The sequence below is a fragment of the Oryzias latipes genome, chromosome 7, assembly GCF_053564925.1.
Source record: "Oryzias latipes strain Hd-rR chromosome 7, Olatipes_Hd-rR_3.1".
Classification (NCBI taxonomy): domain Eukaryota; kingdom Metazoa; phylum Chordata; class Actinopteri; order Beloniformes; family Adrianichthyidae; genus Oryzias; species Oryzias latipes.
The window spans coordinates 1,338,962-1,354,482 of record NC_136243.1 but is presented as its reverse complement, the minus strand read 5'-3'; the positions used below and the strand labels follow the sequence as shown (position 1 = coordinate 1,354,482).

At 46.9% G+C, this 15,521-nt stretch overlaps 1 protein-coding gene across 9 annotated transcripts in view; it reads right to left on the bottom strand.

The window, feature by feature from the left end:
• Window positions 1–15,521, bottom strand: part of LOC105354474 (membrane-associated guanylate kinase, WW and PDZ domain-containing protein 3) — a 159,419-nt gene that overhangs the window by 90,350 nt on the left and 53,548 nt on the right. For 2 of the 9 annotated variants that reach the window (XM_020704938.3, XM_078950000.1), the window contains exon 1: window positions 270–501. The exons of 3 other annotated variants lie outside the window; for them this stretch is intronic. In XM_020704938.3, coding sequence (XP_020560597.1) covers window positions 270–307 — 38 coding nt within the window. In that variant the 5' untranslated portion in view covers window positions 308–501. Of the gene's footprint in view, window positions 1–269; window positions 513–5,868; window positions 6,932–15,521 lie in introns of those variants that run through there. 4 more of the 9 variants (XM_078949998.1, XM_020704940.3, XM_078949997.1 and 1 more) reach the window with 4 other exon arrangements.

The window sequence follows — 15,521 nt, the reverse complement described above, 5'->3', positions numbered from 1 at the left end:
AAATTCAAATTTTTGTTGAATAGGAGGGAGCCAAGGAATGGACTTTAACCTCCTCAATTGAGGACGCTCTGGCGTTTTGTCTAGTGACAATTTAGCAGATGCGTTTGTACGACAAAACTCGCTGTGGCCCACTCTCTCACTCAGTTTGTCTCTCACTCATTTTGTCTTACATCAAAGCAAAATCATTTTCTTGTGTGTGTGTGTACGTTACCTTACAGAAGTTGTTGGTCATTCTGTTTGCTTTGTGTGTGTGTGTGTTTGTGTGGTACCTTGCAGAAGTTGTTAGTCTGTGTGTTTCGGCAGTCATCAGTTTCTATTGAAATGTCTCTCTCTTCTGTTTTCACATTAGTCTCTCGCCCTGTTCCTGCACTTCCTTCTCTCTCTCTCTGCTTACTGTCTGTGTTGTTTACCTGCCTAAGATAAGGCCGATCAGAGTCCAGTTTGTGTCTATGTGCTTTTAGTGACCCTCTGTTAATGCTCAGGTGGGACCAGCTGAAGCCACGCCCTCCTCTGATTGGTTCATACAACAGTTGGTTTTCACCAAGGCCATAGAGGCTTATCAGAAAGCTGCACCTCGCCAGGGACATAAGACAGCCAGCATGAGGAGGGTAAAAGAAGGAAGGGTGCTGAAAGGGAGAGGAGGCAGTGACAGTGGGAGATGGAGGAACATCTTTAAACACAGAAAGGGGAAAATGTATTATCTTCAAATCAATTTTGACCCGTGGTCCCAGCTGGGGCCAAACTGGATCCAAAATATGTGGTCTGGCCTTGGAGGAGGCTTCACCTCATTGCCTCAGGTCAGTTTAACAACAGATGTTTTTTCCATCTTACAGCTCTCACCTCAATTGCACTCCTCGTGCCTCTGACACTGGGCCCTCCTCTCCTATCAGAGCGATATGTAGTGGTTAGCATCAAAACTCTGACGTTTTTCAAAGAAACTGGCTGAAGGTAATGAGCGTTGAGCAGGAGTCTTTTCCAACACAAAGCATTAACCCTTGTGCTATCTTAGTTGACCCCCCCTTACATTGACATGTTCTCCCTACCATGACAAAGGTGGATAAAGGTGGAAAGATTTCATGTAATCCATGGACACCAGTGAAGATCACAAATCATTGAAGAAAAAAGGTTCAGAGCACTGTCTAGTGGGTCTAGATGACCCAACTCCCAATGGTAAAGTACCTAGGATAGCACAAGGGTAAATCAGAGTAAATTTTTTCCCCTGCTGAACCAGATCCTCATCTGTCACAAACTTCATCCAGCCTTATAGTATCGACCTGCACCAGGACTAAAGCTGTCTGACAGCTACCAGTTAATTCCTGGCATATGTCTATGACTTTTCTAACTGGAAGAGGTTTCACCGCAGTGGCAGGAGCTCAAGCATTTGTTCATTGAAAAGATATTGTTCAGGATGAACTCAAACTCTGTTGGGAGGCAGTCTGTTTGGTAACACAAATACCTCAAAAGAGCTTGTTTCCAGCCCTGCTTTGCATCACATAGGAGCTGAGCTGGTCTGTCTATGTGCACGTTTGAGAGGCGTGTTTGTGTCACCATTGTAGGCCATGACAAGGAACAGCCTTTTCCACAGGCAATCACTATACAGATTACACATACTTCCACCAACTACACCCCACTCTGACTTTTTACAAATGCTAAATAACTGATTAAAACGCATGTGTGCAATATCTGACTTCTGTGCAATAACACACAATATTATGCTGCGCTCATGGCAACTTAACTCATTCCATTCTATGTTGTCCATACATATTTAATATTTAACTATTTCTGTACATATTGTACATTTTTTGTTAGACATGTGAGTACAGTATTTCTATTTTGTTTTAGTTTATTTATCTTCAGCACTCCAAGGCTGCTGCAATTTCATTGTATCACCATGTCCAATGACAATAAAAGGACTCTGATTCTGATTCTGCTGCAGCCGTTTTCTCTGATCATGCAGTTCCTAACATCTTCACCTCTGCAGGAATATTATTCGTAAAGTCTGAGCACACAGAAACGTTCTGTAGAGCAGGTGAAAGTGTAATTACACAAAACTTAATGTGAATGTTAGAAATCACAAAGAAAAAAATTACCGTAATTTCCGGGCTATAAGCCGCTACTTTTGTCCTGCGCTCACAGCCCTGCGGCTTATTCAGTGACGCGGCTAATTTATGTATTTAATTGGCGGCCGCCATGTACGTACTTTCAGTCTCAGAACATGGGTTGAATGCTTTATCCAACTCCAAGCAACAAGTCATTTATTTTTCAACACACCTCTTAGCAGCCAAACAGCATGCACCTCACTTCAGGTCTTAGACACTTCAGTCATGGTTCAACAAAACGAAACACGCATGCCCGGCCGCATCCCAGAATCCTTTGGTGCCATTAGACCCAACGTGCATGTGATCGCCACTACAATATGACGCAGCTTTCAAGTTAAAAGCAATCGTTAAAAGCAGCGTAAAAAAATCCACCATCACCAACGGGTTTGGAAAAGCCGGTCAGCTGCTGACGGAGAGAACAGCGCATGGAGGGAATTTACCTCTGAGTCATGGTGACACTAGTCCATCTATTAGCAGCGCCGTAATATACGAGATGATCTTTTAAACATACGTTTATTATCGTTATGTTATGGTTATTATGAAGCGCCTGTTCGCTCATCATTTTATTTTTAATCTGTGTGGTCAGTGCTTTTTTGTGGCAGAACGAAGCCGGAAGAACGGTTAGGTGAAGGCTAACAGCATTTAGCCTGGATGAACATGAATCCATGCAGGAAAAGCTGCAATCTGCAGCTTGGCTGCACGTAAATATGTGGGAATAACATCAGCCTTTATTTTGTCGGGACACCACTGGAAACACAAATCGACGTGATTGTTTTAACGGTTTCTAAGGACTGAGCAGAATTTTACTTTGAAAAGCTCACACCGCCCCACAGCTGCCGTGTGAGCTGGAGACATCTTCTCCTGCTGCTCGTTCACACAGAGCTGCGGGACCGATGGCAGTCTGAAGGCTCCCACACGTAACACCGCATCCGCCCCTCATACACAAAACGTACAGTATTAAGTCCAATTGCTCCGCACAGACAAGATTCGCTCTGTCCACCGGCGCAATGGGGACAAAGCGCTCCTCCCTGCAGCCGCCCTGGCCAGGGGTGTCGGAGAAGATAGGAAGGGGAGACAAAGAGCGCGCGGGCCGAGCGCGGAGCGCATAGCTACAGTGTTTGTTGTGGAAGGACACTTCTGACACACGCGCCGCGCTGAGTCGCGCGTGTTGCGCTGAGCGGCACGCTTTTCAGTCGCCGCTGCTTTATTTTACTGGTGTGTTTTTTTAACCAGCCCTGTTAGTACCATAACGCTGCCGCGACACAAGTGGAAGGAGAGTTGTTCTTCCGTTCTCCTCTCCATCCACTGCTGCTCCTTGCTCATTCTTTATACACTGACAACGGTGTGGCGAGCGGGGAAAAAAACATAACTGAGGAACTTGTGAACAGAATTGAGGTCCATGCTGTTTGGCAGATGTGGGTGTATTCAAACACATGAGCTGACGCAGTACAGTCTCTTCCCACGGTGTAGTTATAAATTGCACTCAGTCTGGGAGTCAGGACATGTTTTGTCAGGCTGGCCATGTTGCGTAATGCATGCGGCTTGTACACTGACGTGGCTTATGTATGTACAAAAGAAGTTAAACACGTGAAAATGGGTGGGTGCGGCTTGTAATCAGGTGTGCTTTATAATCCGGAAATTACGGTAATTGTCAAATTTGCTCTCACTTCTGCATATTTTCCAAATGCCAAAGAGCCATGTGTCAGCAGTGTTGGGTAAATTACTTTTAAAAAGTAATGATTACTTTACTTAGTTACTGGATGAAAATTGTAATTAAATTACTTTACTCATTACCTATTTAAAAAAGTAATTCACTACTCATTAATTTACTTTTTCCAACTGAATACAGATTCTCAGTGGGAAAATTGATTGCACAAACAAGATCCTCTTGTTTTTCATTTATCTTTATTTTTAAAGCAATGTCCTCGTTCAAAGTATGAACCTGGTTACAGACATAACCTGGCTTTATTAGAATTCAGACAACAGTGTGAAAAATGACACAAAAATCATTTTCAACACCTGTGGTCTATGCCACTGCACTAGGAGAGATATGAAAAAACCGTTAAGCCAATATTCATATCTGTCAAATCTGAAATCAAGCCCCTGATTTGAAAACACAAAGAACTATTTAATGCCCTCATGTTCATTTTAGCTGAACTTAATGAGTTGAAACTTTCTCTCTCTATAGCTGCGGTTACATAGACAAAAATAATTGGAATAAACGCCAGATCAAAAGAAAAATGTGTCATGTAAACACACCGTTCGGACTACTCTGACCTGATCAGACTCATTCGTAAGATTTATTTCTCATCCAGATAGGTGGGTTATGCCAATAGTTGTGCGCTAACAGAGGTGGCTTTTCAAAGCAGAAGTTCCACTCTTCGCAGTCCTTAGAATCTGTGTAAACAACCATGTGAATTCATGTTTCCAAATCAGGTCCAGACAAAATAAAGGCTGATGTTATTCCCAAACATCAAGCCTTTTTTTATATCACCGATATAAAACAATTAGGAACGAACAGGCACCTTATAACAGTGTTTTTCAACCAGTGTACACACTAGTCTGCCGTGGGAAATTACCCTCATTCACTTATCTAAAAGCATTTTCCATCTCCAGGATATCAGCTCTGTGTTCATCCAAACAGGTCCTGATAAAACACTGAGTAGTTAGGAATATGTAAGATCATAAAATACTTTTTTCTTTGTGTTCATTTGATTATATTAGAGACATTTTGATAAGAATGATGGTACCACGATTTAGCTGCAGCTATAACTGTTTTCTGAAAAGTCCCGCCCCTTTAACTGTCTCCACCAATCATTCTTGGAGGCTTAATCACACATCGACAGTCTGCCCAATCAGAAGTGGTTAAAGTCTTAACTTCCTTGTTTCGATTTAGCCCATAAGTCTCTCAGTTCCAACAAAAATACCATCTAAAGCTCGTCTTTAGCGGTGTAGCTTTCCGCAGAATCCGGTATCAGACCGTGGAACAAGTGAACAAAACAATGAAGCTAAGAGACGCCAGTCTGTCTTCATTCAGCGGCTGATTGAACTACATGTCCCATGATGCAATGGGTTAAAGTCACAGCTTCTCAGCGTACAATGAGTCTTCCTTTGACGTCTTGAAACCACAACGAACACACATCAGACAGTTTTTAAATCTTCTAACTTAATTTTTATTACATCTTTTAGAAAAAAAACAGCTGCAACTTCCAGTTTTTTCTGCCACAATTATTACAAAAATGCACATGAGATTGTGGAGGGACTGCAAATCAATACAGACTAGGAGTTTCTCCTCTTTTTTTTTGATGCTGGTGTCCCGTGGGATTTTTGTCACGGATAAAGTGTGCCGTGGCTCAAAAAAGGTTGAAAAACACTGCCTTATAATATTCATAACAATACTAAAAACACGTTGAGAAGATCATCTCGCTGTATGCTGCAGCTTTGTTTGATTACAACGGAACTCGCCATTACTTCTTCTACGGCCATTTCCAGTATTTTAGAAAGTTATGCACATTTAAAAATGACTAATTTTGACTGAATGTGTGGCGTATGTAAACGTTGATGTTGATCCGATCAAAGATATTTTCGCAAGGGTTAAAAAGACGGTTCTATTGTGTATTCACCGCACCATAGAAAGCCATCAGGAGCACAGATTCAGACAGAGAAGCAACAGTGAAAATTGGAACCTCTATGTAATCTTAACATCAACATTTTTTATGCACCAATGGTAAGAGAGAAGTAACCTTTTGTCATTTCCGGAGGGACACACCTTTAGAAGGCCATCGGGGAGCAGCCGAATGGAAGGGTATCCAAGGACCAAGGAGATTCGTAGATGAGGAAGGTCGACATTTCACGTAGCAATGGACTGCAGCTCTGCTGGATTTGATGTTTTGTACTTGATATCAGCGGTTCTCAAATAGATGGACAACAAGAGCACAGACTACTGAAATATCAGTTGGCAAAGGAGTGTCTGGATACTGCAAAGGAAGAACAACTTAAGATCCATGAGGGATCGTAGGTTTTGATAGTATTTTAGCTGGGCTGAACCTCATGCATTTAGAGGCAGATGACAACAAGTCTCTAAATGGAGATGCTCTTAGTCCAGTGTCATCTCCTTGCGGACACAAAATTGAACTCTTGGAACTGAAGCTAGAGAGCGTCAGTGATATTGTTTCTATGGCCAGGGTTAAAATTCGCTTGTAGTGTAAAGTTATTTAAACACTAAACCAAGTCACCGATGACGCATAAAACTATCATCTCACTTCTTGAAACAACCTTTGTAATAATCTTCACGGCTGAATTCTCTCAGAACACCATGATCCGTTAGTGGACCATTAAAGCTGTGGATTTGGGTTCAACATCTTAAATTCCGACGGCCGGACATTCATAAACCAGTCTTCATAAATTTCCCCCCAAAACCAATGGAAGTCGCAGCCTCAGAAAACAAGTGGAGGGAGACCGGAGACCCGAAACAGTCATGGCCACAACGAAACACCACTCCAAGCATCGAGAAGGAGAGACCAAAAACGCAAGACAGAGAAACATCCAGAAAACATGAACATGGAGGTCCAGGACTGAACTACCTAGAACGAGAAAACAAGAACAACGAATGACCATCACTGCCAGCAAGCAGTAGATGTCCTTAATTTAACTGCACCTTAGACATTTAAGGGCCCTTTGGTGGGGAGGTTGCTTGGACATCACTGTTTGCAAGCAGAAGATGTCCCCTCAGTGCTCTCCTTGCCAATTTTAACCACAACCTTTAGTACACACACCCCCCCTTTCCACCACAAAATGCACACTCCAACACACACACCCATACACGCACACACACATGCTCACTAACACACATACATCACACAAGGAAGAGGGACTTCTGATCTTCTGCCCTGGGGCTGGGGCGGGGGGATGCGCAGGTCTCCTGGGTGGTGGTGGGCCGCCTGTCTGGGGCTTGGGGTATCCCCCTGGGGCGGGTCCCCTCATTGGGCCCCATGGGCGCGGTGGGGAGGCTGCTCTTCGGGTTGGAGCTTGCACTCTCTATCCCCTGCTCTTTGGCGTCGGGGGCTGCTGTGGCGGTCCCGCTGGCCCTGCCCAGGGTGGCAGATGTGGTTGCCCGGCAGGCGGTCTTTCTCTATCTGCTGTACTGTGCGGGTGTAGGGGGTCCCGGCTGCCGCTGCGGCTGCGGGGGGGGGGGGGGGGGGGGGGGGCTCTGTGGGGGGCTGGGTTCTCTCCCTCTTTTTTCTATCTCACCTTTGCACAAACAGTTTGCATGACTGAATGAGATGTTTCACGTTGTTAGTCTGAATTGGAGGTAGGATCTTAAGCCCGAGCCCGAGTCAGAACCCGAATTTCGGGTCGGGTCGTGCACTAAATGACAATCATTACGTTCGGGTCGGGTCGAACCGATGGCTGCAAAGAAGCTCCTTAGGCGGGCGGTTGTCAAACAGCTCTTTATTAATCCTGAATGTCAGAACGGTTACCGCATACACCCAAAGGCACAACCAGCTACTTACTCAGAGGGAGAACGTTCACCGAACACACACACACACAGGTAGACCCCGCCCCCTTTATCCCACCAGTCACCAGCCCACCGTTGATTGACATACAATGTGGTCCAGCAACTGGCAGAAAGAGGGGGGCGCCGGCCACCCGCAGCTCTGTCCCAACTCTGGGTCGTTACAATATGTTTATAAAAATGTATACTAAAACGATGTGTGGATACTAAACTAAGGAATACTTGTTATAAATAAATAATTTGGTCAAAACAGAGGAGGCGCTGTAAGGTAATTGCTATATAACTACTACTTAACAGGACGCTCAGACGCAGAGCCAGGGCACGCTTTGCGCACGTGTCCTGAATGTAATCTTCCCTCCGCAAGTCTGCATCTATTTTGTTTAGGTATCCCCGATATGGAGCAGCAAGAAGTCAGGGATAAATTTAAGACAGGGGAACTGAAAAGGCAAACACGCACCGCCGTGGCTGCAGTGTTTCTCCGCGTAATGAAGCGAGTGTGCATCAAGATCTCTCTTTCACTCTCTTTGTCTGGCCTCTTATTCTGTGTTCCAGCGTTATTTCGTTGTGCAAATGCATTTATCATGATCATAGAAATATGTAAATTATTTTAACCTTAAATCTGGCGTTTTTTTTTGCCAAAAATACTATGGGATAAATTGAAATTTCGGGTTTGCTTCAGGCTCGGGCCTGCAAATCAAGTTAATTGGTCGGGTTCGGACCGGGTTGGGCTTTAATGCCCGCGGGCCTGGGTCGGGTCGGGCTGGAATGTTTAGGCCCGGTCTTACCTCTAGTCTGAATGCATAAGTTTGGGTGTGTTAATGTTAGTGGTAGTATGTCCATGTAGACTTGTTTGTGTGTGAACGCTTTTGGAGCCACGAGGTGTGTATGTAACGTTTGAGTGTGTGTGTGTGTGGACAGGCCCCGCCCATTTTACATTTTTTCATGGATCCTAACCTGTCAGTGGTGATTATAAAGCTCCAGCAACTTGTTGTTTTCTGACGCTTCGTGCTCTTACCCTCGCTACTATAATCACCCCTCTATCCCCCCCTTATCTGTCATCCATCTCTCTTCTTTCCTCATTTTCTTTTCCGTCCGGTCCAACAAAAAATATTTACAAATATAATTAACATGAATAAAATTTAGCTGAAATTACAAAAGGGGTTTATTTAAATATACATCTGGTGTATCATAAGATTCATAACCCCTGTTGTTAAAATAAAATATGTCCAACACAAAAGGCTTTCAGCTCTCATCTGTTTGCTTAGCTGTTGGACAGGACAAGTTAGAGAAAAGAAAAAGAACGAATGACTGTGGGGAATAATGCACATAGCAAAATTCAGGTGGCCCAACAGCAACAAAACCCTTTTGACATCCAAACAATGAAAAGACGATGCGCTGCACGAATGCGAGGAATTTTACAGCGGGCAGAGAGGCATGCATCAATGAACCATCCAGATTCATGGCAGAAAAGAAATCCAGATGGGTGGAGGGCCATACATCTTATTCAGATAAAGCGGAAAATCCAGATTCAAAAATGAGTTGTGACCACAGAGATGCAAAAGACCGGGGATAAAGGAGGAAAATCATCAATACTATGCAAAACGAAGGGGATCCCATGGGATTACACAAAGTCCAGCACAGGGCTTCTGACAATGTAGTCGAAAACATGAAGACTGTTACGACATCTGAAAGGTAAACAGATAAACAACACTTTGAGCACCACCTAACGCCAAGAAGACGCCTCTGGGAGGGATGGAGAGGCAGAACAGTGAGAAAATCAGCTATATCCACCTTCCCCAGCCATGCAATGCGTCCAGTGGAATTAATCATGGTCAGCCGAATTGATAAAAAAAAATACTGATAATAATAATCCGGGGGGCGCACGAGGAATCAGGCTGCTGATGCCCAGAATGGATGAACTGTGAGGCGCTGACAGGTCTAATACAAGTCACGTCAAATCTGACTTGCTTCCGAGAGGCCACCCTTAGAGGCTGATTCGAAAACGGGGCCCTGGAATGAGCCCATCATATAGCCCCTACAACCATCCAGAAACCCCTAAACCAACCAGAGAGAGAAAACAACAAAATATCTGTCAGGTTGAGAAGACGAGGCTGCCTCATTCACAAGGGTGGCAGATGTTAGTTCCCCGAAGACTAGGGCTGGACTCTCTGGGGAACACAGAGGGGGGTGGCTCTCCACACACCAGCTGGCCCCAAGGGAGGAAGGGTGGAGCAGAACCAGACGCTGAGCATGGGGTGGTGACGACACGAGGATCGCTGTTTCCGGACCAAGCGAATTAAAATGAGAAAAGGAGCCACAGCTGCTGCATAAAAGAGACCAAAGAGAAGTAAAATGTCCACAGATGAGAGACAGGTCCAACGACGGACCAATCCAAACGCTGGTTAAACTATCCAATGTACACAGCAGCTTTAACAGAAAATAAACAAAAACAGAGAGCCACCATAACAGAGGCAGCATCGGATGATGGCCAAGATTTACATCCGGCTCCTAAATAACACAATAACAAAGAAAGACACCAAAAGCCACAACAAATTCAGCCAGCATGAGAAACCAGACCAGACAAGGACCGCCAACCCTCACAATCACGGAAAAGACCCCACAATCCCCGAAACGATAATCGGACGACGCAGAGCCGCACAGCAGATACTGAACCAGGTGCACATCATTACGTTCAAGAAAAAGAACTGCAATTCTCAGGGTCCTTAGGGGCATGACGTCACCGCTGACCGGGTCAAGCAGAAGAACCAGGAAGAGCCTCAACACAGAAAAAAAACACAGGAGAAGGACCGCATGTCAGCTCACCATAGAGATCCTGATGATCACGGCATTCAAGAAGGCCCACACATCTCCTGATCGAGCGCCGCTGACAACCCGAACACTGCAGGACGCTCACACCGCGGATGCACGCCGGAGACGCGACCGCAGTGGTGCCGAAAGACACGACACCGCCTGCTGAACAGCCGCAAAAGGAAGGCAGGATGCAGGGAAGAACAGACGCCCCCAAATCAGAGGAAGGGGGACCAACTAATCCGAAAAAGAACGGGGGAAAGACATATGATGCTGAAAAAGCGAGAAGGAGAACATCGAGCATGGAGAACCGGTCACGACCGCAGAGCTCCCGGAAATAGAAGAAGAGGATTGGACCGCGCCTGGACTTAATTAGGACGCTGAAAAGGTGAGTTGATTGGATGAACCGCCCGCAGAAAGGAGTAACCAGGTAAACGCGCTGCTCGAGCTGCCCACCCGAAATACCTCCAGGGTCGCTCACTTCTGTCTGGTTCAAAGATGTAACCATGCAGTAAACGAACAGAAATGTTTGATTGTTATACGGTTGCAGGTCTAGAGGCTGTGGAGATTCAATGGAGCATGACAGACCTGCTGCTCTGTTTCCTCTTATTTTATTTTATTTATTTATTTATTTATTTTTTTAACTTGTCCTGTCCAACAGCTGGGCAGACAGATGAGAGCTGAAGGCCTCTTGTGTTGGACATACCGTAATTTCCAGACTATAAGCCGCTACTTTTTTCCTGCGCTTACAGCCCTGCGGCTTATCCATTGACGCGGCTAATTTATGGATTTTTTTTCTTTTTAACTTGTCCTGTCCAACAGCTGGGCAGACAGACGAGAGCTGAGGGCCTCTTGTGTTGGACATATTTTGCTTTAACAAGAGGGGTTATTAATCTTCTGACAAACCACAGGTGTGTCTGAATAAACCCCTTTTGTAATTGAGGCCCACTTTATTAATTTCAATCATGTCTGAAAATATTTGGTGTTGGACCGGACGGAAAAGGAAAGGGGAAGAAGAGAGAGGGACGCTAGAGAGAGGGGGAGGTAGGGGGTGATAATAGGAGGGGAAGGGGGATAAGACCATGAAGCAGCATAAAGCAACAAGTTTACTGGTTGTTAATCATTATGGTAAGGTTCAAATGCAGTCCACACACACACTCAAATGTTATAAACACACCTGCTAGCTGCAAAAATGTCCACCTGTCGACATGTACACAAAACAGATAGTGTTCACACGCATACTTATGCCTTAAAACCAACTAGTGTAAAATATTTCAGTCATTCAGTCATGCAAACTGTTAGTGCAAAGGTGAGCTATCACCAGTGCTCAGGTGAGTGTTTATGTTCTTCTAAAATGGATGGTGGAACGTGAAAAGAAGGAGGGAGAGTGCCCAGCCATCCCCACCCCAAGACCCCCACCGCAGCAGCAGCGGCAGCCGGAATCCCCCCAACGCCACACGGGAACCGGCAGGGAACAACCGCCGCCCGGGCGACCAAGCCCGCCACCCAGGCCAGGGCCAGCAGGGCCGCCGCAAGGCCCCCAGAGCCAGAGGCCAGGGAAGCACGGAGGGAAAGAGAGCGCCGCCCCAGCCCAACCAGGAGAGCAGCCCCCCCGCCGCGCCGGGAGAACCCAACGCAGAGCCCCACCGGAGAAAGACGCCCACAGCCCCAAACGAGCACCCCACCACCACCCAGGAGTTCCGGGCATCCCCCCGCCCCAACCCCAGGTACGAGCCAGGACCCCCCAAGGGAGACCCGCTCCGCACTCCAGGCAGCCATCCGCCCGGTCCACGGTTGGTCCAGGGAGGAGCGAGGCAGGGGGCCCGCCGCCCCCGCCCAGGAGGGGGGAACCCCGGGGAAAAAAAGAGGGCCCACAAGGGGTGTTATAAATATGGCCCGACCAGGCTCGGCCACAGTTGGAAATTTGGCGGGGCCCAGCACTCAGGAGCAAGGACCAGAACCCACCCCCCAGGGACCAGACACCCCCGGCTCAGATGTAATGTGAACTCCCCCACCGCGCGGAGAGAGCACCGCCGGGCCCAGGAAGCCGGCACCCCGGGGACACGGCCGCCGTTGCAAAGGGGCCCGCACCCCCCACCAGGGAAGAGGCAGGGGACAGATGGACCCAGGTCCCACCTTCCTTGTAAAATGTGTGTGCGTGTATGGGTGTTTGAGAGGGTGTTTGTGTGCATGTGTGTGTGTTTATGTTTGAATGTATATATTGAAGGGGGAGGGGTGTGTGTACTAAGGGGGGTGCAGTTAAAATTGGCGAGTAGGGCACTAAGGGGACATCTCCTGATTACTCACAGTGATGTCCCCTCACCCTCCACACCAAGGGGCCCTAAATGTCTAAGGTGCGGTTAAAATTGGCGGGTAGGGTGCTAGGAGGACATCCGCTGCTTGCTGGCAGTGATGTCCAAGCACCCCCCCTACCAAGGGCCCTACATGTCTAAGGTGCAAATAAAACCGAAAGAGGGGGGGCCCACTCCATACGGCAACCATAGGAGGGGGGCCACTGCCTAGTAAACCCCCCCCCCCAAGGCTCATCGCAGGCTAAGCCCCCCACCCCCTCACCCTATTATGAGGTTATATGAGGAAGGAGGTAAGTTGGGGACAGCTGATAGACTGTCCCCCGGTGGTCAAACAGCTGTCCATCGCCCCCCCCCCCCCCAGCAAGGGGGCCAGGCCCACCCAGCCCAGGGGCCCCACCCCCGGAGGCGCCGACACCCCAGGCCCAGCACCACCACCCCCACACAGAGAGAGAGGAGCCAGAAAGCGCCGGCCCCCCCCCGGAGCAAGCCCAGGCCCCCACCCCCAAACGCCGGCCCAAGAAGAGCTCTGGTCAGGCCTCGACGGGACCGAGGCAGCCAACCGGCCGGGGAAACCGCCGATGGCCTCAGCGGAGACCCCGACCCGTCAACCCCCCCTGCCCCGTACCAATAGTGGACCCCCCCCTCCCCCAAAATGCCCCCCCACAGGTCAGGGCCGACAAGACCCCCCACCCCACCCCCCCCCCAGACCCCGCAGCCGAAGCGGAGGACACCCAGAGCGACCGGGGGCCCCAAGAGGGTTGTTCTGTCCCGCCCCAGAGCTAGGGAAGGGCCGATCCCAGCCCCAGGCGTAGATGGGAAGCCCATCCAGCGCCGCTGGGCCCCCCCCCGAGCAGCGCCCCCCGCCAACCCCCCCCAGCACAGGCAAAGGGACCACCCCCCCAAGCCAAGCCAGACCACCACCCCACCCCCCCACCACGCACCCCCACACCCAAGCCCAAAGGACCACGCAGCGCCCCAGCCCGCCCCACCCAGGCGCCGGACCCGATCCCCCGACCAACGGAGCCCCCAACAACCCCCGCCAGGCACCGGAGGCCCCGACCCCCACCCCAGCCCACGGCAGAAGGGCAAGGAGCAGCGACGACCAGGCCCCCCCCACCCCCTAAGTCACGGAGTTAGCTATGGGAGACCAGAGAGACCGAATTCTTTCGAAGTTACTTGAACTTTGGGCTGACATTTTTTCCAAGCTGATATGATCAAGCAGCAGATTTCTGTGTTGACTTATATTTATATTTTTTTTGCTTTTCCAATTTATTAAAATAGTTTTTTTAGCAATGCAAAGAGTTATGAAAATGATAGAGCCTAATCCTCCTTCTACATGGATGGCACTCATGTCACCAAGCACACAAAGTGACGGTGAAGCTGTGATTGAAACCTTAAGCCAGACTGATAGATCGGCACATACCTGCTGCCAGAGAGCCTGGACAGGCGTGCAGAACCATAGTGCATGCATGTAATTGTCGGGTAGATTACTGTCACAGTGCTGACAAATGTCTGAGTTACTGAGACCCATCTTGAACATCCTCTGTCCAGTGTAGTAAATTCTGTGAAGAGTTTTGAAATGGATTAGCTGCAGATTTGGACTTTTTGTCATTTTAAAGGTGTTTAGACAAACTTCTGACCAAAAACTTTCATCTGTGCTGATGCTCAAATCCGCATCCCATTTTGTTGTCGGAAGTGAAATATTGTTATCTAAATTACATAAAAGTTTGTATATTTTAGAGAGAGTTCTATTCATTGAAAAATTAATCAGAGTGGTAACTACATCTGGTAGCTTTAAATCGTTGTCTCTGTATTTAAACTTTTTAGTAATAATTGATTTAAGTTGCTGATATTCCAAGAAGTTATATATTCCATGTTTGTCTTGAAGTTCCTGGGGAGTTATGAATCTTCTATCAATAATTATGTGCTCTAGTTGTTTTATGCCCCCTGCTTGCCAAGCTGGGAAGTGGATAATTTTTTTGTTTATGAGGATGTCTGGGTTGTTCCAGATGGGTGTCATTTTGCACGGTTGAATTGATGATTTTGATATTTTGAGAAATTCCCACCAGGCTGTTAAAGTGGCATTTATATTAATACTTTTGAAACAATCCTGTTTTTTAACTATTTGGCTAATAAATGGAAGATCTGACAGGTTGATCTTTCCACATAACGCCTGTTCCAAGTCTAACCATGAGTTAGTTTCTGGATTATTTTTTAACCATTTTAAGATATATTGTAATCTATTTGCAAGAAAGTAATTGTGGAAGTTAGGTAATTCTAATCCTCCACAGCTTTTTGCAGATTTTAAAGTTTTTAGACTAATTCTTGCAGGTTTGTTGTTCCATAGAAAGCTTGATATGGATGAGTCTAATGTTTTGAACCATTTTAATGGCGGTTGTGTGGGAATCATTGAGAAGAGATAATTAACTTTGGGTAAGATTTTCATTTTAACCGTGGCTACCTTGTCCATAAGGGACAAAGGCAGGTTGGTCCAGCGTGTTAGATCGTCCTGTATGTTTTTCAGTAATGGGGTGTAGTTTAGCTGCACCAGTTCTGAAGTTTTGGGGGAAAAATAAATACCTAGATATTTTATATTGCCTGATTTGACTGGTATTGTGAGTCCTTGCTCCGCATTACTGTTCAGTGGTAATAAAACAGATTTATTCCAATTAATGGAATAGTCTGATATAGAAGAGAATTCATTAATGATTGTTGCCGTTTCATTTACAGAATGTATATTACTTAAAAACAGTAATATGTCATCTGCATAGAGACAAATTTTATGAT